General features: G+C 40.6%; 1 protein-coding gene across 6 annotated transcripts in view; it reads right to left on the reverse strand.

The window, feature by feature from the left end:
- CACNA2D3 (calcium voltage-gated channel auxiliary subunit alpha2delta 3) overlaps positions 1-25,967 on the reverse strand; it is a 799,126-nt gene that overhangs the window by 260,874 nt on the left and 512,285 nt on the right. For all 6 annotated transcript variants that reach the window (XR_003048003.1, XM_015593665.2, XM_025050813.1 and 3 more), the window contains one exon: positions 20,121-20,254. Coding sequence is in view for 5 of the 6 variants with exons in the window: in XM_015593665.2 (XP_015449151.1) it covers positions 20,121-20,254 (134 nt within the window). In the remaining variant the exon portion in view is untranslated. The remainder of the gene's footprint in view (positions 1-20,120; positions 20,255-25,967) is intronic.

Below are 25,967 nucleotides of genomic sequence, written 5' to 3' on the forward strand. Positions count from 1 at the left end.
AGAGCGTCTTTAATGATAACAAGTGGTGTCACCTACAAAAGCACCAAGCAGGTGCAATCTTTTTGCATTTTTAAAGATCACAGTATGGGACAGCTATGATTAGCACCATCTTTGACTCATGCTGGGCTCATGAGGAAGTCCTGCACACTTGCCAGGGAGCAGACTTATTTCTATACCCATTGCCAGTCAGAGTGAAGGGTACAACTTCTTTTCAGTGTTCTGAAATATTGGTTTGGTTTTGAAAAGGCTTTTGGAATCTATAGTCTTTAAAATTAAAAAAAAAAAAAAATCTGGTCACTTTTGAGACAAGTTAATTAAGTTCCATCTGTCTCAATGTGGCTGCCCTCTAGTTTGAAGTGGAAAAAAAAGAGAGAATCCAAACTGGCAATAATGTCCTTTTAATTGAATAAACCAACAGTTTTCTCATTCTAATGAGCATAAACTGTTTACAGAAAAGATTTTATTTAAATTATCCAGAGTGATTACTTTAAATGCATAGTTTGGTTAAAAGCTACAGTCATAAATAATTAATTTTTCTTTTTAAAAGAATTATGCAAATTTAAGCCATGATGCTAAAAATGGAAAGTGTCTAATCACATGTGAATTAAGCTTGCATTTCTCTTCCTTGCTACTTCCTCTTCATATTTCTGTCCTTGCACCTGCTCTGAATACAAACAATGCCAGCCTCACTAGCCATGATCCAGGATGGTTCTTTCACCCTCGGCCAGTTCTTTATATTCCCATTGAACACCGAATGAGATCAAGAAATGGGTGTGAACAACTTTGTGTTACTCCCCAAATAATGCCATGCACTGGTGAACACTGGCAAATTCTTGGTGTTGGAGGGAAGAGAGTATCAATTGATCAGGACATTATTCCTAAACATCTATCTTGTGTAGGCATTCTGCTGAGTGAGCAGAGCTTGGAGGAATAAATTCCTCCAAGGGCCTTCACCGACTTTCCATAAATTAAATAAAAATAAAAGAATAAAGACTAGATGATAAAAATCTTCAAGAGCCCAGAGGCAGTGGCTGGTTAACTGCACAGTGGGAGATGCCACAGAAGCCAGGGTTCTGAGCTTTGAGTTAGACAACCTAGGTTCCACAACCCCTTTTACCTCGTCTGGTACTGCTTCACAACAGACCCTGAATATAGCCAAGAAAGAGAAGCCCTTCTGAGAAGGTGGTCTGCTGCCACAGGACTGCTTGACACACAGCAGTGCCAGTTTGATGTGGCAATGGGAGCACAGTGGCAGGCGAGATCAGGCTCCAGAGGTGGGAGCACTGTTGGAAATAAAGGGTGGACTCTAAATGCAGAGAGACTGAGATGTGTTCTGCTGCTCTTCTAGCCGCCAGAGTTCTTGTGCACAGGAAGGGAGGTGCCAGAGTATCTCATTACTGAGAAAGAAAGAAGCAGGTTCTGAAGGGCAGGAGGTGAAAGGGGCAAAGCAAAAGTTGTGAATGGTATAGTCAGTCATAAGGAATTTCCAGCCCCAGCAGATTATATCTGTAGAGGTTCATATGGCCATTGGCTGTTTTTAAAGGTTTTGAAATGAATGCCTTTAGATGCTGTGTGCATGCGATAGGTCACCACTCCAATCCCTATTTTCTTATACCCACTGTTCTCCATGCACTAACTTCACCAGCCTGGCCCCTAGGAAAATTTACCTTTGAGGCCCCTGACAAGGATGACGAACAATGTGTGGATGTTGAATTGTTGGCTTGCTGTAGCAGCAGACAACCCTGCTTCAAGGGCAGCCACGAAACCAGCAGGTCAGAGGAGAGAAGGCAGGTCCCTGAGAGAGGACACTACATCAGTTATCCCTACCACACTCTGGCAGGGCAGAGTCTCTCATTACCCCCTTTTATATATGATGAAACCAGAGGCACAGAAAGGTTAAACAAACAGTCCCCAATGACATATCTGTTAAGAGGGATTGCCTCAGAACCCAGGTCCTCTGGCTCCAGGGTTGTTTTCTTAATAAGCATGGTCTACCTCTGGCCACCTCCATAAGTGACACAAATACCTTTTAGAACAAAAAGAGAAAACATTCCTCATTACACAAGAAGTTTGACTCCTTCTCCAAAAATTCCATATTTCAATCCTTTGGAAGACCGAAGGGGTTAGATCTCAAAATGCAGGGGAACAGGTGCTGGTGCCTACCCTGTCTGCATGCCTTAAGTTGCTCAGCCTAACCTGCAGAACCCTCAAGCCCCAGCTCCGGTTCACTTTAGATGTGACTCAAATTGACCTCACTGAAGGTGGCCATGATTCACTTTGGTTTAGAGGAGCTTTAGAGAAAGCTCATATAGCTAGAACTAAACAGTAGTTTAATGAGTAATGAATAAATAAATCAGAGGTATACATTAAATTCCCATCCAAATAACCACAGGTTCTTCAATTGTGGGGGAGTGGGGGTGGGGGGAGTGGGATGGAAGGGCAGGGTGGGGAGAAAGCATGCTTGGCAAAACATTTTGATTTGGCAATAGCCACATAGATTTTCCCAGCCCGCTTACTGAATGTGGCAGTGCACACAGACCTGAAAGAACTTGGGCCTTGGATGTGCTCACAAACCTCATTCAGAACCAAGCACATGAAGATAATTTTACAGTGTCAGCGGTCTCCACTTGGTTATGATAATGGAAGTTTAGCATCATGTCACTCAATGTTTATGCAGAGAGCAACCCAGGGGTGTTCAGGAACAAGGCAGGTGCCTTAATGCTCAGGTAACTCACTGGTTTTATTTAAAAAGATTTATTGGTACAAAAATAAAAAGATTTTTCAAACCCTTAGGACCCATGGCTATGTCATAATTGACGCACAAGTTCTGATGCTTAAAAGATTCAAGGAAATATGGAGTCACAGAATACAGTAGGATACCATTAATAAGGAAGTTTACGGCAACTGCAGTAATAGTGTTGGGGACAGAGAAGTCTACAATGGTTGCCATCAGAAGCAGACAGTAAGGAGTAGGGAATTGCTGTAAGAAAAATACTATAAAAGCTACCTTCCAGTTTCATACATAGAAATCACTTGTGCTTCTTTTATTTTTAAAGTAAAATGAAAGAGTCATACTGATTTAGGTATTTTTTAAAAATCCTAACAGTGCCCTAAGTTAATTAATTAATAACAGGGGCCTGGTTTTATGAAGCAATGGATTTGGGCTAATAAGGTGGTTTACAAAACCCAAGAGGTTCAGGTGATATCGTTACCGTGATAGCTGGCTACCTCTAACTAACTCAAATGAACTATTTCAGAATTCACTTGCTCTGAAACTCGAGGGAATTGTCATTAAACGTGTTGTGAGTTTTGTAAACTCAGTCAAATGTGTGTGTGTGAAATACCCACAAGAAGAGAAAAGCTCTGAAACATGTGGCAATGGTAAAATTTTGTTTTCATCTTTCTCTTTGTTAACTGAAATTAATACATGAAAACCACAGAGTTCTTTCAAATAACAATGGCTTTTGCACCTCCATATTGGAAAATTTAAAAATTTAATATAATAAAAGATAACAAGTTTAGGTCATATATTCATAAACTCATTCACTCAATCACATAATGAGCATTTATATGAGTATTGGGTATGCTGGCCACATGCAAAGATAAATAAGATACACGCTCTTTGAAGTGTCACTGTATGTGTCCCCAGTGTTAATATTCCATATGTAAAATCTGTTGCTTTTTTAAAATAATGAATGAATCGGATAGATGCGAAATTGCACACTATTTATCCACTGGGTTATAACTGAGTGATAAACTTTTCACATTCACATTTTTTTGTTGTCGTTGTTTCAAACCTATCATAACTAATAATGTGTCTTGCCTATTATTTAGCCATTAAATATCTATTAAGCATCAGCCCCTGGGGCCAGGGAAGAGTAGTGGACATAAGATTTGGTTGTTACTCTGTGCTGTGATGCTACGGATTGGAAAGACCTAGGGGTAAACTAAAGTTAACCATACTTTAAAACTGGGTCACGAAGCCAGAGCAGGAAAGGGAAGTGGTACTAAACAGAGAATTAAAGAATGAATACTTGTTAGGTTAGTAGATTAAACTATAATAAGAATCAAATCATGTTTCTCCAAGTGGAGACTATTTTACCTGAAGGAGATCAGGGTATGCCACTCCAAAATATGCCACTTTGGCATAAGGATTGTTTTGAGCTGAAAGCAAATAAGAAACAGTAGATGCAGGAAGAACTCTCTACCCTCCCCTTTTTTCTGCCTAAAGGCTGGGTATAAATAGCCCTTTTTGAAGGTGCCTCCCTTCCCTTTCCCATACCAGGAATAGAAAAATGACTCTTAATGATCGGAGATACTCTTATCACCATGGATCCTGTCCAGGATTGAGTCTGCATAACGAACCTTACTAAAATAACCATTATCTTCCATTAGTTGCCCCTACACGTTTACCTTCATACTGTCTGGGGGACTACCTGTACCCCTACACGCATACCCCCTCATGCCCTTCCTAACAGGGTAGAGGTGTAGAAAATTGGAACTTTCCCATGGTTTCCTCCAAACCCCTCCTCTGATGCCTTTTATAAAATTTGGTAGTTTTGTAGGATGCAGGGGTTTACACTGCAACAGAGAAAATAACGTAATTAAATAAGAGGTATACTTGCCCTTGAAAAGACCTCAAGTTACTTTGGTCATCTGGAGTCAGTGCCCCGCTGAACCCCACTTGTTGAGCCTGCTGTTCCCTATCTTGTCTCAGGAGGCAAGCCTGTTTTTTAATTTGTCCTATTTTCTTACACACAGCAATTTTGTTCTGCCCCGCTTTCATTCCAGGATCTGCCCTGGGGCCTCTCTTTCAGATCCTAATGGCCCCAAATTTTTCCTGAGGAATTCTAATTTGGAGGTGAACAATGACAGTGATTGGGCATGGAGGGAAGAGGGTAAATTTGATCATCTATTCTTTAAAAAGGAAAACAACTAAAAGTTGATTATTTGGGGGAAGAAAAAGCAGTAAAAGTTCAGTAAAGAAGTGCCTGATGATGTCACTGTTTCCCGGTTGGCCCCCTCCAAAGCAGTCTTTGAGTAAGGTTCAGACCAGTGGCAAGGTTTTTGAGACACACCAACTCTTAGCCTCAAGGTTAGTTGGACAGTCTCTGGGAAGGCCTTGAGCATGAGCACAGATCGCTGCTGCTCCATGCAACTGAGAGCCTCCTAGATTGTTCACTTTCCTTTCCTAGGTTCAAAATCCCTCTTGTAGCCTTGCTTTTAGAACACCTTGGCTTATTCTTCAATAGTGTATTTAAAGTTTTGATCTACTTATTAACCCACTGATTGACTTGGCTAGACTTTCTGTTCAAAGTCATTTTGAATGCCCCCAGGAGTTTGATTCAAGATGCTCAATTTCCTGCAGGAGAGAAGCTATGCATATCAGAAATAGATATCATGATTCTGACAAAGTGACAGCAGTTGGAGTTATATAAATTATAGGATATGATTACAATGTTTGCTGTGACAACACCATCAAAGTCCTTTTGTGATGTATAACACATTCAAAATGCAAATTCCAGGATATTTAAAAGCCCATCAAATAGAATTGTTTTGACTCAAGATTTAAACCCAGGAATGCTGTTGCTTCTTTTACAAGTGTGATGAGCTGAGCTTTCCTTCTATCATTTAATATAGCACAGAGAACTCTCTATGTGAGAGATACATGTTGCGAAATTTAAAGTTTCCTATATTGAGCTGTCAACATTATGGGGAACATAATTCAGGACAAGTTCCAGTATCTTCACAGCTCAAAGCAAGCACCATGAGTTTTTCAAAACTCAGTAGCAGCACTATAACTCAGGCTTGTGGGAATAGCAAGAACATTTCTAATCACACATTGGGTATTTTAAAGACTTGAGCACTCCATTAATGCAGTCTTGTGGGCTTGATCCTAATCAGAGCATATGCATAAATGTGGGAGGCCTTCCCAAGAGCAACATAGCATCAGAGAGCACAGACTTCATACCAGACGGTCCACCCAGCATTGAATCCCATATGCCCTCTGAATGATCCCATGTCCTTGGACAAATTCCCCCATTTCCCTAAGCCTTGGCTTTCTCCCCTGGAGAATGGAGACAATAGGATCTACCTTACAGGGATGCAGAAGCACTTAGCATAGGGTCTGAGGTTCATTTTAACTGCCCCATATTGGTGACTCTAGCATCCCAACTCATCTTACCGTGTTGCTCAAATGAGGGCAAGCCTATTGCTCTGCTTGGAAGGATGCTTCTGAAGATCACCATTCATTTCCATAGCTCAGCCCTTCCTCTCAAGCTTCTTGGTTCACACCTGCTGCCCATCATACAAGATTCAGAGGAGCGCAGCAATTTCCAGCACTGTGATTACTTATTCTACTTTCTAAATGATACACCTGTAAAGACTTCTGAGACAATGAGAGGCAATGACATCAGTAGTCTATTTTTTTTTTTTTATTCTCAAGCATGAAATGGAGCTTCCAGGCAGGGCAAGGTAGATATACCACTCAGGGTAGGGACTACAGCCACAAAGAGTAAAGGTGATTTAGGGATGCCTTTCCACTGGGAAGAAAACATACACGGTCCTCTTTCTTTTGAGACTGTGGGAATTTGACAAGTCCAAAATAAAAAGAAGACATAATTAATTCCATAAGACTCTATGCATGTAATAATAAGTAATAATGTTATTCTGAATTTCTAATTAATAATAATTAGTTTAGTATTGATGGAGGACTATGCACCTGGCATGGTGCTAAGCAATATTATCTTCTTAAAAATCCACAACTCTATGAGGTCAGCAATACTATTATTCGCACTTTACAAAGAAGAAGCCTTGATTTTATATAGTATAATTCTGTTATGTGGCATGAAGTTTACTGTGGAATACTTCAACATAAATGTTGTTGTTAGGTAGTCAGGCATGAGTTACAGGAGCTCTGTAACCATAGAAACTTCCTTTGAAGACCTTCCTTAAGGACCTCCCAGAAATACCTCCCATTTAGGGTTATAAATTATCTCAAATCCTAGAGCACAAAGTTCATAAAAGTTGCTGGCTGAATCAGCTACAAACGCATACCCAGAAAGTACTACCCTAATTTGCCCACAATTTAAGCCTCATTATATTGTCATTATAATACTATGCTTATGCCTGGAAGTTCATGAATCTAATTATAACAGATTGAATTCTGGGTAAGCACATGCGCAATAGCAAATGGTAATATAGCAGCCAACTGTCAGTCAAGGTGACCTCACATCCAGATCATCTAAGACCTCCCATCACAACCCAAATATAAACAGACCCTCCCACTTCTGCATTGTTAAAGCTCACTTTGCTGAAAACCCACTCCTCCCTTGGGCTGTACTGTCTTATCTCTTCATCTCTCAAATTCCACAGGGCTGCACCTTCCTTAGCCGGCCCCTCTCCTTCTAAAATGTACTTCCACTAAGTCTTACTTTTTCTAAATCTTGCTGACCTGTAATTCTTTGCTGCCTCGGCAAGGAAGAACAGAGGGACAACACACAACACCATCGTCCTCCTCCCCCATGCCTCTGGAGCAATTTCACATCCTCCCAACGGTAACATTGTGATATAATTGTGTATGTTAATTTTAACCTATAGCTCAGAAGTGGCCAATTGCCCTAATCAGGAATATACACGCTGGCTAGTATTTAAGCAAAAGATGTGCTACAGCTATTAAGGATTTGTCAATTACCATAATGAACATTTATTTTATGTTAGTAAATTGCAGGTGTCTGTTCTGTGCGGATTAGTTGAATGGATTGCAGTGGCCCAGCCTTTCTCTGTATGAACTCACATAAGGACTTTGGACTTTGAGATCTCAGTGGCCTCCATTTTTAGGAATAGTGCCCCAGGCTCAATTGTTAAACAGTCTTGTCCTCTGCTGCTGACTCGGGCTTCTTAGTCACCTGACTCCAAAGAGAAGGTTAACTGACTCCTGCAAATAATGCATTTGTTTTGATGCAAGATACCATCAGAACATCTAAAATGATAGAGAGCTGGGACTTCCCTGAGCTTTCACAGCAGTTAGTTGGCTTTTGTGAATGCTACTAGTAAATGTCTGCACGGATATCAGAATTTGTCTGGGACTTGTTTTCACCATAACCCGGTAATAAGATTATGATAGCAAGGACTTATAACCTTTGCCACTTATGTGGGAGGCTACCAATAGCCACCAAAAATAATCTATTAATTTTAAATTACCAAGTTGACTTGGATTGTTCACTACAGGGACTTAAATTATATTTCCTAAAAATGAAAGCTATACTTTAGTGCCCAGCATAGGGACTAACCTTCAGCTTAGTCTGGTCAATAAACTAGGCAACTGTACATCTGGTTCCACAAATGTTCTTAGAACAATGACAGCCAAAGAGTTAAAGCTTCCTGTTTGCTGATAACTACAGAGAGGAGCAATCTAGCTGGATAAGAAGGCCTTGAAGTCCATACACTCTGAGTGTTCCTAATTCAACCTTAGATTGGACTATCATTTTAAGAGAAATGGGAAATTGACAAACTTGATCTAGATTCTATGAAGTCTGGGGAAATCAACAGACCTTACAAAAATGTATGGTTCTGCCAATACAGCAAAGGGCTGCTGTGAAACTATGTATTGTGGCCAAGATACAGCCTTCAATTCGTTGGTGCATTCCCGGCCACCGATTTTCTTTTCCAAGTTTGTTCTTGTTTGCATTCAGTTGTACTTGGTTGAAAAATCTGTTCTTAATAATATTAATAGTTAAAAATTAAGATTATTTTAACCTTTAAATAACTTATGTTTAAAAAACCTACATTATTTTCTAAGTAAAAAGACCCACACATTTTAATAACAAAACAGAGTCAGTAATCTCAGTTTAAAAGGAGAGTTTTTTCAACACAGTACAGTTTTGTTACATATGTATTGTCATGCAGTGATCAATATTTCTTAAGTTGAGAATTCCATGCTTTTACATAACAGAAAACTAAATAAAAAGCAGATTGTCAAGTGCTATGATGGTGAACAGCTGCCAAAAATCTATAATTCCACGCCCCCTTATTCCCTTAGTTTTCTTTTGCAAAAGTTACATTGAAAAACTAACTCATTAAAGATTTCTCAGTATCTTCTTCAGAAAACACACTAACATTCTATCATATCAGACTTTCTGGGAATTTTCCTTTCCAGTCTGGCCCAGAGTAATTAAGTTGGCTTGAATAAGGACGGTAATTAAAAGCAGACAGCGTTTATATTTTGGTGGAGAATTGAGTGCTAATGCTAAAGAAGCTCCACGGACCCGAATATTTTTCCTGGCCTCTCCCAATATCATGTTTCTTTGGAGTCCATCTAAATTATGATGATGCCCTACCAAAAAATCACATTCCACTCTTCATCCATAAACCATATCTTTAGCAAGAAAACCACCGTTAGGAACTTTTCCATCAAACCTAAGTAATGTAGTATAAACAATGTGCCTTAAGCAATCAATCCTTTCCCCAACATATTGCTTTTAACAACATACACAGAAAGGGAACATTGCAGAAATCTGGTTCACTCCTGAAATTTCGTCCATCTAAAATCAGTGACTGCCATTGAGTAGATGAAATTGGCATTCGTAAAAACCAGTTGCTTCAGACCTGAACTTGACCATTCAGCTAGACTTTTAAAAGGAAAAACAAATATGACAATTGCATTTTGGGGAAAATATTTTAAACTCTATCTTGGCACCACTATCCACTTTGTAGCCAGTATTCTTAACAATTTCTTCTTCAATTTTTGGTGTCTCATTGTACCTTTTCAGGAGAATACTGTACACTGGGGAAAAACAAACTCTAGTGAGTAGTAAAACTTAATTGGTGGTATGACTAAGAACAAGCCACTTAGTCTCTCTGCGTCGATATTGAGTGTGTAGTACTATGAATCAGGCACAATACCAGGTTATAGGGAGCCGATATAGTTTTTGCCCCAGACCTTACATTATTGTTGGGAAGACAGAGAAAAAGGAATTTATAAAGAGAAAAAAAAATCAAAGTATTTAATTGAAATAATTATAAATGATTATAACTTCTGTGACGAAAACTGATAGGGATCTGAGTTGGAAAGTCAATGGCACATAAGTGGTTGGCGATGCTAGGGCTTTGTTGACCATGATAAGATACTTGGAGGCAATATATAGGAAGGCACATTGAAAGCCAAGAAACAAAAATAAATATAAGGAACTATTTTTAAGAATTCCATGAATGCTCAGTATATACCCAACAACCAGATATGATTCTGACAGTGTCAAAACCATTTTAAAAATTGTTGAATTTTAATAGTAGGTAAGTTCTGTGACATAAAACTGTACATAGCAAATCGATTTTATCTTAGCAAGGACATAGCTGATATTAAACCATCTTTGCCATTCAGAGCGCCATTTTCCTAGCTTCTCAAAGGCTGGACACTTGAATTCAGACCTCTTTGACGTATGTGGAAAATGCTTCCTTGGGATGGTGGTGTTGGAAGCCTGAGAGAATCCCAATCACATGGTGAAGATGAATCCATTGATCATGTGTATAAAAATATGGCCTTGAACAATACGCAGCATACTCACTGAAATGTTGGAGATGATGCCTTTCTTACCTAACATCTATAAAACAGATATTTTCAGATGCCCTCCAACCTTGAGATGTCTAATCTATGCGATTCAAACAACTGAGTATTTCTTGACTACCTACTATGTGCCTATCCCTATACTGAGGACACCACAGTGAATCCAGACACCATCCCTCTCCTTGAGTTGGATAGTTCAGTTGGGTAAGAAATAAGTATGAAATGTTTTAATACAAGAAGTTCTAGGATGGTGCTAAATGCTTTGAAAACATATCATGAGGGCCCCACTCTAGATGGTAGGAGGGGGTGTGGATCAGAGATGATCAGGTGGAACTTCTCAGAGGAGACAATGATGATACTGAACACAAAGGGTAAGCCCAGAGGCTTCCAGATGGAGTAAGAGGAAGAGGCTGGATTTTGGAGTGAGACCAGGTATAGAGGTTATATAGGGGAGAACATTAGAATTTGCTCTTGACTATTTTTGAGTAGGGCAAGGCTGAATGGTAGCATTGAATGGGGAAAGAGAAGACTGAGAAGTAAGTAGAAATCAGGTTATCAAGTGATTCAAATGCTTAGAATTTAGGTTCCTCTGGAAGATTTTGGGCCAGTGGTGATCCTATCTGTATTTAAGATCATCTAATTTATTGGTTGACAATTAAAATAGCTCAATCATTTGTGAAGCCCTTTCAAACTGGGCCTTAAAATGTTTTCCAGAAGCAGACAGAAAAAGTCATCTAATTTGGTCTCATGATGGCCCTTCCCCTGTAAGGTGTGAGAACAGTTCTGCCCATAGGTCCCTTCTATTGGAATACAATGGGACATCAAGATGAACAAATAGTGCATTTGAATCCTATCTTTCTCAAAGGAAGGGTTCTTCACAGGGAAACAAATGTTCCTAACAGTGGGCTAAGTGAAAGAGAAACAGGCTGTGGGATGGTATTCAGCTCCTGCTTCATCTCAGGCCACCTTTAATTGGATCACTTCAAAAGAGAAATCAATTACAAGAGTGTTTAATAGTTGTTTCTATCAACTGACAAAGATGTTGATGTTCCAGATTTTTTGATTAAACATACTGGAAGTTGATTTGAAAACATGTTCCTTTTGCCTGAATAAACTACTGTATTTGCTTTTCCTTTCAGAACAAGAATTTCCCCTGAGGAAATGGCACTGAGCATCATCAGCAGAATAAGGTGGAAAGAGATCCTGAATGCCATATTTCTCACAAGCAGGTGTGAAAGGCCGTGAAAGAATAATATTTTAAGGGCAAGAGGATTCAGTGGTACTGGTCCTCTGCCATTTTGCAATAGAAGCAGTTTAAGAGCACAAGGCAGGTAAAGTATTCTTATCTATGGTATCTTTGAGTCATGGCTTTATAGATAATACATTTATAATTGGCACGGTAATCTTATGGAATAAGAGTAAAAGAATTAAATCTTTTACCTGGAACAAGTTCTTTCCACAGAAAGAGAAGAGAAACTGGCAGCTGATAGCAAACCACAGCCTGATTCTCTGGGATTATTTTAATTATTCTTCATGCCAGTAATGAGAGGATTGTGTTCATTTTAGTTTAAACCATGTCAAAGCATGAGAATCAGCTCTGAGAATCTAAGTTGACCAAATATCTGGGCCGTGAAGGAGGAAAAAGCAATACAGGGTTGGTTGTGATGGCCAAAACACCGCCCTCAGCTCTCAGAAGGCACAACAGAGAGGGGTTCCGACCACCCACATAGCAGGATGGTGGGTGGAGGAAGGGGAGGGTCAAAGAAGTGGGAGGCACGGAGAGGACTTAGGAGACACTCACTGGGGCAACTGGGAATAAGAGGAAGTCATGAGCCTGGGGCTCAGAGAAGAGGAATAAAGACATAGTCCTGAAAGTCAGTATTAGAGCCCAAATGGGGATATAACTTACAGATGTCTCAGATAGAAATACAGAGGTCTAGAAATGCCAACTCCTTCATTTCCTCTTGCCCATACCTTTTTTTTTTTTTTTTTTTAACAGAATTTACTATCCATATTCCTGGATGATCTGCTTCTGTCATGCAATCTGTGTCACATGACCCTTCCCTAGCTACAGCTGATTGGTTAAGGGGTAGGCATCTGACTTCAATGGAACCATGGGCTGGAGTAAGTTAGGTAATTTGTTCAGAAATGAATTCAGATACACAAACACTGAGTTACTCTCTACCTCGTTTGAACTGGGACATCATGTGAAGTAGACTTGGAGGAGACTATGTTTCAATCATGAATGAGGAGAGACAAGAGAACTGGTCTACAGGGAATTTTAAAAATGGAGCTGACATTTGAGGGAGAAAACACAGGCAAAAGGCTGTGTGGCTCCAGAAAGAAAGAATAAAGGGAGCAACTGTTTGCTCATGATGGTTTCCTACTCTCTTGATGATTTTTGTACCTGCCAAGGCTGCTCCTGTATCCATTTAATAAATTTATCTGAGCTTGAGTGGGTTCTCTGTCTAGAGCCAATGTTTTCTAAAAAGTGATTAACTATGGTGAGTCATCTTTTGATTATCTGCAGTAATGAAGAGAAATAAGGCAGAAATATTATAAAATATTAGTGCTATCATTATAATAACCTTTCTAATTTGGTTTTCTAATACAACCACCCAATCCCCATAACCATCTTTCCTAAATGGAGCCAGACCAGTGCCTTGTTGTAAACTTAGGGGCACAGCAGCAGGGAATCCCACTTTGCCTTCTCAGAGGTTGACTTGACACTTACTCAGAATACCTCCTAGGCTCTGTAGTGCCAGGAAGGAGCAAAGAGAGTGCTTCAGAGCCTCCTTCAGTGCTCCATAACCCTACTCCCCAGTATCTACCAGAGCAGTTCTGCCTCTATATGTTTTACATATTAAGGGTCCATGGAAACATTGGACTAGATAAAGGGCTACCATAATGAGTACCATACTTAGGGGATGCATGATCTTTGGCTTGATTCGTTTTGATTTCTACAAAAACGTTCTATGCAGGACTCTGTTACTTCTCAGTCCTCCCAGGATCAATTTTCTTTGGGACTGGTTTCTTCCCCACTTTATGAGATTCAGGCTCCATCTAACTTCTCAATACAGGGTTCTGACTCAAATAGGCCTGTTATAAGCTTAATACAGATGCTAATAGAGTAAGGAAAAATTCAAGGACTATTAAGATAATGAAATTTAGTGGATGGTAGAGGCCATCATTGCTACCCTGTAGAGAGAATCTGCCTTGGAATAAAGCTAGTAAGAGTCAAGAGATAAGTCTAAATAACATGAGATTGAACCCTAAATCTAGTCATGCCTCACGACAAAACTACACAAATGTCTTGGTTCCAAGAATTACCAAATTCCTTTTTTGACCTTGGCTACTTTGAGTTGGGTGCTCTCACTTATAAACAAAGAATGGTGAATAATCTATCATGTTAAATGATTATTTAGACAATGGTCTTATCCATTTCTATAAGGTCTTAAACGTATTTTTAGAGGCTGTCCTTTTATTATAGACAATTTCAAATTATTATACACAATAGCAGAAATAACAATAAATTTAAAATCTGAAAAAAAAAAACCCACTTGAAATCTAATTTATTTTTTTATTTTCAGCCCTAAACTTTTCTACTAGTTGACAGTCATCCATACAGAATGTTAGGACATCTTCCCTGAAGGTAATAACTTTATACTTTTCATTCATAGTTTTATAAGACTAACTCAAAGAAAAAAAGGTTAAATTAGAAAAAACACTAAATAGATAAATCTAAAATCAAATGGAAGAAGACAATATTTGAATTAATATAAATTACCAGAGATCAGGAATGCACTCAGTTTTAACATCACCACCTCCTGGCAAAAAAAAATAATAATAATTATAATAGTAATCTGTTTCAATGGAAATAAAATACTATAATATTTATAGTCTGTGCCAGAGTTATAATGACTGCAGGGCCAGAAGTGAAGTGTCACAGCATGCTCCACATGTTTTTAACACGGTTTCTAAAGGCTCTGGAGGCTATTAAATTTAATGAACCCATCTGCTATGAAATAGAGGTCCCAGCGTAATCAGTTTCCTCCATGCCATGTAATGCAGATGGCATTCTCTGTTCCACAACCCAGCAGGATAGTTTATGTCTCTCTTTACGTGTGTCTTTTTGTTTTGAAGATTTCAACTTCTTTGATATGCAGTGGTATCTTGGGAAAATACTGTAAATTCAGTTTCCAAGCCCCAACAACTTCCTTATGATGGCTTCGACCCCCTGAGTAATTGCTTCTAGGCAGTAAAATGTCGTAGCTTAAAGCAATCACCCAAAACAACTCCTAAATGGCCCAGGTGCCATTCCTAGATGGGAAACCGAAACAAATGTGTAATTTATCAAATACAAAGCATTTTCTCCAAGTTGGACTTAGTGGGGGGTTAGAAAGAGGGACACAGGTCCAATTTGCAAATGCAACTAAATCGGTTCCTACAAATTGCTGACTGAATTGCATTACTAGCAAAAGGGAGGGGCAGGAGGCCTCGGTAATGAATTCTCATTATTTTAAATGGTCGCATTCCCACTGTCTCTAAAAGATTTCTTTGCTCCCCTTCTGTGTGTCACTGTAGTCTATGCAAATTCCTTCAGAGGGGTTGATCAGGATGCGGATGTTTCCTCAGTTTAATGCAGGTTCTGCCCTGCACGGCAAGTTGGGTAGCATTCCCAAAATGATTAGGACCCAACTAGAAAGCACAAGCCATTTGCTTACGAAATGGAACAAATTCCATTGTTAATGATTTTTTTGCTCTGCACCTAAGAGATAATGACTGTGTACAACTTGTATTCAGATAAGAAAACCCATGAATTTCAGAATTCTGGTGTTTGCTGTTGTGTCAATTAATATGAGATCTTATTAGATTAAACATAATTAATGTTGTTAACATTAATTCATTTATTTGGGCTTCGCCAGGAAAGCAAATTGAATAGAACAGCCAGGCAGGAGACAGAATGTTTAATCAGACTGGTAGTAATAGCAGGGAGGATGAGCCCTGAAAGGAAAGTTTTGTCAGTCTCCACTCTAGATCAAGCTTGGTTAAACACAATCCTTGACCCTCCTGTGCAAGAATCCAAACTCAGCTTCTGTTCACGAACTTTTATCTTGAGCTTGTTCAGACCCAGAACCGTATGAATCAATGCATTATTAATAAAAAGAGAAAGCACTGTACTTGCCAGTCATCCTAAGCTATTCATTTAAGTATTAAATCAATTACATAATTATATTTGTTGCTGCTGGGGTTTAAGCCATAATAATTGATGAGTCAAGTAAAGAGAATTCTTTTTGCCTTAACTAGCAGATAATTAAGGAGAAAGAAGACTTTTAAGACGTATTAAGCAAACTTGTGGATCAAGGGTCCAAATTTACTAGATAATCAACAAATACCTGTTTTCTTAGTATTTGGTAGAAATGACATAAATCAGCAGGGTCAGAAGTCTTCTGATTCCTGAAGGAATTAAAGCCAATTTCAGACTACAATGTCACAGGGGAAATCAGGCCCCTTGAGACAGCAGGTTGAGCAGAAATGTTCTGATGGAGAGCGGACATGGCTGCCGTGAGACTTTCTCTTGACAGAGTACAGGAGGAGGCAGTGGTTGCATTTCCTTCGGGCATTATCTTTCCCTCTCGGACCACAGCACATAGACAGAGGCTGTGCCCTAGGCAGCATTCTAAAACAGCTCCCTAGATTTCTGCCTCCAAAAGTACATAGCCCTTAAAATCTCCCCCTCTGGAGTGTATGATGGGATATCACTCCCATGATTACATTACTATCATTTGACTTCGAGTTAATTAAAAGAGATTATCCTGGGTGGGCTTGACCTAATCAAAGAAGCCTTTAAAGGAAGGTGAAGCATCAAGAGGTGCGGTCTTTGTGGCCTGGGAGAAAGCACTTGGCATTGTGTGAACTGCCTGTAGTTGTCATGTGGCAAGGAACTGTGGGTTATAGGAGCTGAGAACAATCTCCAGTGAATAGCAAGCAAGAAAGCGGGACCCTCAGTCTTATAATTGCAAGGGACTGAATTCTCCCAACAATCTGAAGGAGTTTGGAAGAGGTCCCTGAGCTGCGGATGAGACTACAGTGCAGCCAACACTTAATTGCAGCCTTGTAAGACCCTGAGCTGAGGGTCCAGCTAACTTGTGCCCAGACTCCTGACCCATGAGAATCATGAGATAATACATTTGTGTTTTTTTTAAGAAGATAAGTTTGTGGTAATCCATTTCATGGAAACAGAAAACTAACAGGGCTGTTCCAGTGATGCTGACCCACATCACAGGGTGTGCTAGCAGTTCAGCTGGGAATCACAACTACTCTCTCACCAGTTGGTGGCCCTCCTCTCTGTGTCTTGGAAGATCATTCTCCGTCATGGAGCATACAACTCCCAGAGGCTACCAAGAGGCAATAAGACAATAATCAAAACTAACCCAGCCTCTAGATCCACCACATCAATGTAGGATGAAACAAACAAGTCAAAGTAAACCACTCTGCAGAAAAGAGAGAGAGAGAGAGAGAGAGAGCACGCGCGCGCAATTGTGTCAATTTCCTTGAATGCAGGGGAGACTTCTCCCCAGTCTTTTATGATTGATTTGCCCACACTTAACACACTGGTAATACTTTTTAGCAACTTTCTCTATAATCTTTCCAAGGCACGCATTTACATAGTCACTGAAGTAACAACTCTCTTTTTCATACTCATAATCCATTGGTTTAAATAATAGTTAACTAATTTATACAATTACAATAAAATTACAATAGGTTTGGAATGAAGAGGATTGACTTCTAGTAAGCTTGCAATTCAACCAGGGGACAGTTGTGTGTATGCATCTGTGCCAGCATGGCCTACCAGGCCGAATGTCCAGGGTGCTGTGGGCAACAGGCACAAACTGTTCCAGAGCAAAGAGAGGGTACTCAGGCTGTTAAGTGGCAGTCTATTAAGAGGGCTCTTACTCTATCTCCCTTTCCTTGGGCAAAGTAGCCAGTTTTTACCTTAGTGAAGCTGTTAGGGACTCTCCTTGGCTGGTACAACACAACAAGTAGTCTTCCTTAGGGACACTGATCCTAGCTAGCTACCAACACCAGACATTAGTGCCTGGCCCATGACATGTAATCACAACAAAATGAATTCCAAAGGATTAAAGTGTATCTCTAGAGGAACAGTGCCATAAAGGTACTCATCATACTTAGGTCCCAAAGTCTATTATCAAAGTGGTATAAGCCATATTGTAGTCACCATGATGTTTCTTTGAGACACAGCTCAAAGAAAGGAAAGTATTTTTTTAAATTTCTCACAGCCAAGGAGAAAAATTCACACAGGATTTCTTGAGTTTGGGGAGGCTGATAGGTAGTATTTATTGTATTCTCGCCATGCACAGACATTTAACCTTTAGTCAACCCTGGAAGGCAGGTTTTATTCCCATTTGTAAATGAGGAAAACAACACTCAAATAAAGGTAAATGACTTGCTTATAGTCACATAACTGGTAGAGCATAAATGAGCCCATTCTTACTCTAAATCCAATGTCCTTAGCTAATATGCTAAGGTAGATTATAAATAGGTTGAAATATAAAAAAATTCCATAGCTACCAATCCCACTAGGACATCAGGTTATTAAAACAGGGCCACCAATCCCAAAGCTAAGTGCTCCTGAGTTTGGTCTCTTTCATTATTGCAAGCTGGGTTGGGGCTGTCCTGGATGTGTCAGGAAAGTCATGAACTTGCAATTGCTGACCTCTACTCCCATTCCTGTCATCTTCTGGGTGATTCCAAAGTTAGTAGGTTCATCTTAGAATTTGGACTCTGCAGATGAGTGCAGCATATGAATCCTAATTTGACCCCACATAAATGACAGGAATGATGCTGAGCTATCATATTCTGGGGGGTTAGTTTTATGTACGCCAAAGGGTTTTTGAAAGGTAGCATAAATGTGCTCTGTTACTTTGGCATACATTTTACTAAAAAAAGGAACTACATGGAACATCATTTTATTTTAAAGTAAATAAAGGTAATTATGGCAAAGAGTGCAAATTTCATGTAAATGTTGAAGATAAAGCACAAGATTTCAAAGACATTTCCATTATAACTGTTCATCTAGAGCTGTTCCCGGACCATTTACTTCGCCTCTGTTGTCAAGCTAGAGTAGCAATGGGTTCTCCCTCCCTCCCTCTTAACTGTCCTCCATACATAAACATGTGTGTATGTGTGTGTGTGTGTGTGTGTGTGTGTGTGTGTAATTAGTAAGTCTAAAACAACTGATTTAAGTGATTAACATTATCTAAATCAAGACATTATATTAATACAAAGCTTTATCCTCTTCTTCACCATAACGTCCAGGTTACATACGCCTAGCCAGGATACTCTGTAAAAGTGATGTGTCCTTTTCCGAAAGCATGCCATGTTCATTTTCTTCTCATTGGCGACACTGATTTTGATGACTCACTAAAGATTTTGTCTGGATTTGTCCACTGTATAGATACTATTTTTATGCCCTACATGACTTGTCAAAAACCCCTGGGAAAGCTCTTTAAAACCATGAAAATATTCTGCTCAAAACTTCCTCCTTGGTTTTTCCTGGGGAAGGGCACCTCTTCTTGTCCAGTTCATATTCCCATGGTCCCACTGTGTACTTTAAAGTCAAGGAGGGGCAGGCTGCTATGGTGTCCCCCAACACAGGTTCCCATATGCTGTTCCTGCCCTGCATTTGCCTACAGCTGCCAGAAATGCAGCATGAATGAGAAAGCTCCCGGACAGGAAAGCTGGCTCACAGCAGCCATTGAGATCACTCTGGAGAACAGCTATGTCTGGGTTACAGTGATTAATGTGATGTTAATCCCAACAAAAACGATGGGAGAGAAGCCCTGTGGGAACATTTACAATCAATTAATGAAAAACACCACTCCCATCAGACTCATTATCACTATGAAAAATCACTCTGAAAATACACAAGAAACCAGGCTATTGAGCCATTGTTTGACGATTGGCAAAGATCCTCCTTTTAAACTAATTCAGCATCAGAATCTTTTGCTTGGAATCCAGCTTTAGAATGAACCATGGCCAGAGTTCCAACAACAACCGGGTGCCTACACAACCACCACTGAAGCATAGTCTTACTTGTCTGTGGGAAGAAAACGTAGCTGTGGCCTCCACAGCGACTCCAATTCATGTTACAGCTGAGCTCCAGTCACCTTCCTGGGTTGAGACCCAAAGATTCATCACCAGAACTGGGCCCTTCAGATGGTGAGGACTGACTCTAACATGCTTATAATCATTATTACAGTGACAGAATTTATACACATGTGGGAAGGAAAAAAAAATTAACTAGAGAAGACACAATGAAAAAGTGAGTTTTCTGTGCAGGTTACATTCTCCATTATGATTTTTCACCAACCTCATTTGCCAAGGGGAACAATGCAAACTCCACAGCAAAGGAAAATGTCATTGAACCCCATTACTAAGGAAGAGAGATGCAGTTGCTGTGTCCTGGAATGAACACAAGAACTCTCACATCTCAGGATGAACACTCAGGCTCTCCCTCAGGGGCCCCTGGACTCACAGTGCTGTCGATGTAAGCTTCAGTCCACACGACGTCATGCTCCTGGTCTATCACTTTGGGCCGGCTGAGTACATGGAGGTATTCCATGACGTTTTCCTGCACATCAGCCAATGTGGAAATCTGGGTGAAAAATCCTGCCAAAGGAGAACCCAGTTTAGTAACAGAGAGGAAAACCTGTGACTGGGGAGGATGTGCATGCCAAGCCTTCTTGGCCTCTGGCTAATTTCTTTCTTTTCTTTTTCCTTTTCACATATTATATATCTTCTCTGCCATCACCCACTTCATGAGTAATGTGTTCATGTTAGTAAATATAGTCAAGCAAAAGGAATAAAATAAGATTAATCATAAACCTGCCTCCAAGAGGAAGCCTCTGCTAATCCTTTAGATAATGTCTTCTCAGATATCTACTATCTATCTATCTATCTATCTATCATCTAACATTCATACACACACACACCTCCCCTGACAGAAATGGGAGTCCTCTCTATATGCCATTTTTTAACCTTTTATTTTTCACTTTAGCGAGTTTATTTCTAATGAGAAAACTATAAACCACAAAATTGAAAGGCTATTCCATTTTTATCACTATAACAACAATAGTTATGACTAATTTTTTAGTGCTCACTAAGGGACACAAAATTTGTTAAACACTTGATAAGCTTTGTCTCATTTATTTTTGACAATATGAAGTAATGGGGATAACTGCACCCACTTTAAAGGTAAGATGACTGAAGCAGACTGAGAATATGTGTTTCACTCACGATCTTACAGGTATCAAAGAGTGAATACAGAAGATGAACCCAGGATTGTGAGTCTCTCAATCTGTGACTTTTGCTTTTACAGAATTTTGCCCTTGGTGTGTTTGAGGTGGAAACGTCAGCTCATGCCTTCATGTGGTTACCAGATCTGCATTTTGAATATGCTGGGTAGACATGGTTTCTAAGTAACAAAAAAGTTCTATTCATGCCATTGTCTTGTGGATGGGGGTGACATTTTGATCTCAAGTTCAGGGCATGGCTATGTTCTTCTTCAGTTTGGGGTCCTGCTGGCTTTGCTGTGGGTTAGGAGGTGTTAGAAAGGAAGGGATGAAGCCCAGGTCTGGATCCTCAAGAGAGAGCCCTTCATTCAAACATTATGAAAGGCTTCTTGGTACCTAGCACTGATGAAGCAGAGATTAACAAGATGAGCAGGACCTCTGTCCCCTAGAGCCTGGAAGGTTCAGCTGAACTACAAAATAGCACAATCGACATTATAGCAGGGCCAGCCAATCTCTTGGCTACTCTAAGGAGTGGTCAGCACCACTGAACCATGAAGGATGAAGACTAGTTAGATAGAAGAAGAGGGGTTAAATGGTGTGTCCAGCAAAGCCAAAGGTAAGTAAAAGCCAAAAGTCAGAGTCGAGTCCCTACTAGGAACTGAAAATAGATCAGAATGGTTGGAATAAGAGGCTGAGGGAGAGAGGGTACAAGTTGGGTGCTATAAGATCAGAGGAATGAGCAGGGGGACGATCATATAGGACCCAGGATGATTTTAAGCAGGGGGACACTGGATGGACAGTCATGTTCCCTCCCCATGTCTTTAAATAAGGACCCTGATAACTAATGTCATGCCAGCTCCTACTGCAACAAAATCAAAGAGAGTATGTATGCCTCTGAAGCCAGATCTGTCACAGCACTTGCTACAGTGTTTATAGAACCTCTTAGTGTCTAAAAGAGGACTCAGGGTAGGGAAACATCAGGCCTTCTGTTGTCCAGAAAGGGCCGGGACCCTCCCAGCGCATTTCCAAACAAAGGCCAGCTGGTCTGAATTTAGTATGCCAACCCCAAACCAGGTTGGGACCATGTGGCTTTTGGCTTTCTGATGACAGCTTTGCACAGTGCTAATTAACATGCATTGTCACTCCTGTCCACCCCCACCCTCCCAGCCAGGGCCCCCATCCCAGGGAAAACAGGGCCCAAAGGAGCAGGCTGTGAGCTCCAGTTTTAGCATACAGCACAGGAGTGGGGCCCATGTGCACCTTGGCCTTCCCTCAGAGGTCAGGCACCACAATTAGGGAGATCCATCGGGACACTATTCTCACAAGACTTCCAGGTGGCCCCTCTTGGAAACATGGTGGGAAAGACAAGTTTTAAAGAGTGTCACTGGATCAAAGGGGTCATCTATACTTATCTCTCCATGCATGGTGGCTGTAATCAGTGTTTGAATAAAAAACAAAAACAAAAATAAAAACAAAAAAAGTTTCATTTCTTCTCTAGTACACAAACCTTGGGCTTTGAGGGAAAGGTCTTCAAAGAGACAAACATGACAAAGAGGATAAGCTAAGAGAGGTGTTGCCATGTTGATAAGAGGAGAGAGCTCGATGGTTCTGGACCATCAGGGTCCATAGGCGAATTACTCTCAGTCTAGAACAATTCCTATTTGGGGCTCCTGAGCCAAATGTTCAGTAAAGCCAGTATCTCTTAGGAGGAGTTCTTCTTGATTGTCTATATTTTCTTTCAAATCCCCAAAGCCAACAGTAAAAATCCTTGATTTAGGTTTTCTAAAATAGGGCCAAAAGAAGAAAGGAAATGAATGCAAGGAAGATGGGAGAGACAGGTTATTAGCATAAGGGGAGTAGAAAAGAAAAACCATCACACATTTGGACGGGGATTGAGCTGAGATCATTTTCACTTGGCCTTGCTTACCATAGTCAAAATTCTGAAAAGTGAAAAAAAGCTGGCTTCTCCCCAGAGCTACAGACCCATAGCCAACTGTATACCTGACACCTCCATGGGATGACTAACAGGATCCTCAGACTGAACTCACTCAAAGCCAACTCTTCATTTCCCTCACTAAACCCATACCTCCCCCATATGCCTTCCCCATCTTAGCAAAGGGTGCCATTCCCCAATTTAGGCTCACAGTGCAAAAACTATCCTTGATAACCCTCATTTCCTCACCCCACCCCGTAGCTAATTCACAAGTATGTTTTTCTGGCCCCATCTCTAACATATAACTAAAATCCACTACCCCATCTATACTGCTCCCAGCCTACTCCAGACTCCACTGTCTCTCCACCAAAGTATAGGAACAGCCTCCCCACAAGTCTTCCTCCTTATTATCTAGGCTCCTTACAGCAGCCAGCGGGATCGTCTAAAAGTATAAAGCAGATCATCTTCCTGCTTAAGAGCCTAAAACAGGTTTCCATTTAGAGTTAGAATAAAATCCAAATTTTTCAACCTGACCTCCAAGACTCTCCTTCAGTTGCCACCCTCCATGTAACTGAATGACCTCACCCCACTTTGTTTTCTCAGTGCTGCTCTCAGTGCTTCAGCTCCCTGGCCTTTCTCTCTTCCTCTCACATGCCTTCCTTTCCCACCTCAGGCTTTTGCACTTGTATCCTCCGCCTGTCACACTTTTGTCTGGTTTCTTCGTGGCTGCTTCTTCCTTATCGTTGAAGGTTTAGCTGTCTAAACTTATTTCCTCTTACTTCACCCCACATTCACTTTCTTCATAAGATTCATCCAGTGCTGGATTCTGACTTCCTTGTTTACTATCTTCTTTTGCTGGAATATTAGCTCCATGAAATGTCACAAAAAGAGGGTGCCCATCTTGTCCAGAGCAGTATTCCCAGAGCTGGGTGCACGGGTTTGCGTGAGCCATTAGCAATGTGAGGGCCTTCACCGAAGTGTCACTGTCATTCACCTTACTCCTGTGCACTTGGGCATCAAAACAGCCCAACTTCTGTGTTCATTGTACAGGAGGAAACAGAACACAGGGAGTTCAGTAACTTGTCTCAGATCAATTCGAAACCAGTTTCATCTGATTCCAAAACCTTTGTTCCTAACCACTGAAGACACTGCCTCTTCCTGTATTGGAAAAGAGCAGGCATGGCTGCTCAGAAATCTTTCTCCAGGAGGACAGCCCTAATGAGCTGTCAGTGTCTCTGACTGGGAAAGGCTGAGGATTGGATGAGGAAATGTATGGTTCCCTCCTGAGGGTCCCGGAAAATGCTCAATAATTAGCACCAAAGATCTACTCAAAATCCATGCCACAGTTCTAACTTAAATTCAATATATAGACCAGGGATGCAGATTTATAAACGGTAAGAAAAGCTAAAATTATAAAAATAATATTAATAACGTATACCACAAAGCTTAATGCAATTTTAATCTTCTAACTCCAAGCCATTAAAATCTCAAACCTTTCCGAACGACTCTTTTCTGTTTTCAAATGTTTTCATCTAAGTTTTAGTTAACAAATGTACCTTTTGATGGATAACAGGAAGTTGCTGAGGGCTGGATGCTTTGACTGTAACCATAGACGCTTCCCTTGTTTTCCCTCTGCATTCTCTGAACTGGCCCCTTCCCCTCCTCCCTACCCCTTTTAAAATTTCTTTTAAATTCTAGCTCTTGAATGTTTATTCCCTTCTTTAATGTACCTTTTTGGACTTCATATATCATGTAAGAAAACAGAATCAACAATCATTCGGTAATTACCAAGGAGTAATTAATGCTGAAATTAGCCACCTATTACAAATGGTCTTCTCATTTTTCTACATAACATCGATTTATTTACCTTATTCCCTCGCAGAGTCTCCTGTGAACTCTGGGTTACGACTGAGTGCGCTAAACCACACACAGCCTGGTACTTTGTATTTCTGAGATTCCACTACCCTTATTTCAAGATTCTTAAGAGTCCCCTGTCTAAAAGCTGCCTTTGCATGAGGTGCTCCATCAGCGCACCATCTCATAATCTGCTTTGCCATGACATCATAGCTGAGGGCCCCTGAGTCTGCTCCTCAGTGGGAGACCCTGGCTGTGTATCTCACATGCCAAGGTCCTTATTCCACCTTTGTTGTGATGGGCACTACTCCCTTTGAGTCTTTATAAGTATCTTTTCCCCCTCTGAATTAGACAAGCTGAAAATGAAGCCAGTGCTCAGATTTCAGTTTTCTCAGGACAGTGAGGTGGGCAGTGAGGTTGATGGTGTGACCTTGTTTGCATTCCCTTACAGACGACAGTGTTCTTAAAAGACTCTGCCAATATTCTCTTTCATTTTCCTCTTCCCCATCAACGTTACACGCCACTGTAAGAGCATTCACTTCTGTAGAAAGATGTACAATTTATAAACCACTTGCTATTTCCACACCTCCTTGGACCTTCACAAAGATCCAGCAAGAGGCTTGTTGGGCCATGAGAGCCAAAGGCACATGAGTTAGAAAGAGCCAATCAGGGGGAAATAACCACGAGGGCAGGGAGCCCCACAGCCTCGGTAAGCATGTGCCCACCTGCAGAATGGGGCTTTTAAGTATGAAGCCATCAGAGTAAGCCAGACTTTAAATTTCGGAGGAAGCCTTTTCCCTTTGTGAATAATATTTCATTTTAATTTCAAATTTCACATTAGAAAAGGGTAATATAAAGGATCACATGGTGGAGCTAGGAATGCTGGCTTGTCTGCAGCTCTGTCACTGCACCCACACCCCAACCTGCCTCATATCCTCTCAGAGCCTTAAAGTTCGTGTTTGTAATATGTCAGAAACTGACCACATGGCTACAGAAGCTGTTTCTGGAACACACAGGCTGGGTAGAAATCCCAGTCTAGTCTTTATTAACTGTGGCACACTGAAGTCTTTTCTTAACCTGTAAGTTCTTTTTCCTAGTGTCTTTCAAATTATGGGAGACACGCAAGAGTCCTCCATGAAACATGACTTTCTTCATCCCAAGGAGAGGTAACCTCATATCCTGGTGAAGAATTAGGTTTGGGCTTTGGATCAACTGGGCCTGAATCCTGGCTCTGCCACCTGTTAGCTCATACCTGGGGCAAGGTACTAGTCTCTCTAGGTCTCGATTTTCTTCTCAGGCACCT

Source organism: Pteropus alecto, unplaced genomic scaffold (assembly GCF_000325575.1).
Source record: "Pteropus alecto unplaced genomic scaffold, ASM32557v1 scaffold75, whole genome shotgun sequence".
NCBI classification, from domain to species: domain Eukaryota; kingdom Metazoa; phylum Chordata; class Mammalia; order Chiroptera; family Pteropodidae; genus Pteropus; species Pteropus alecto.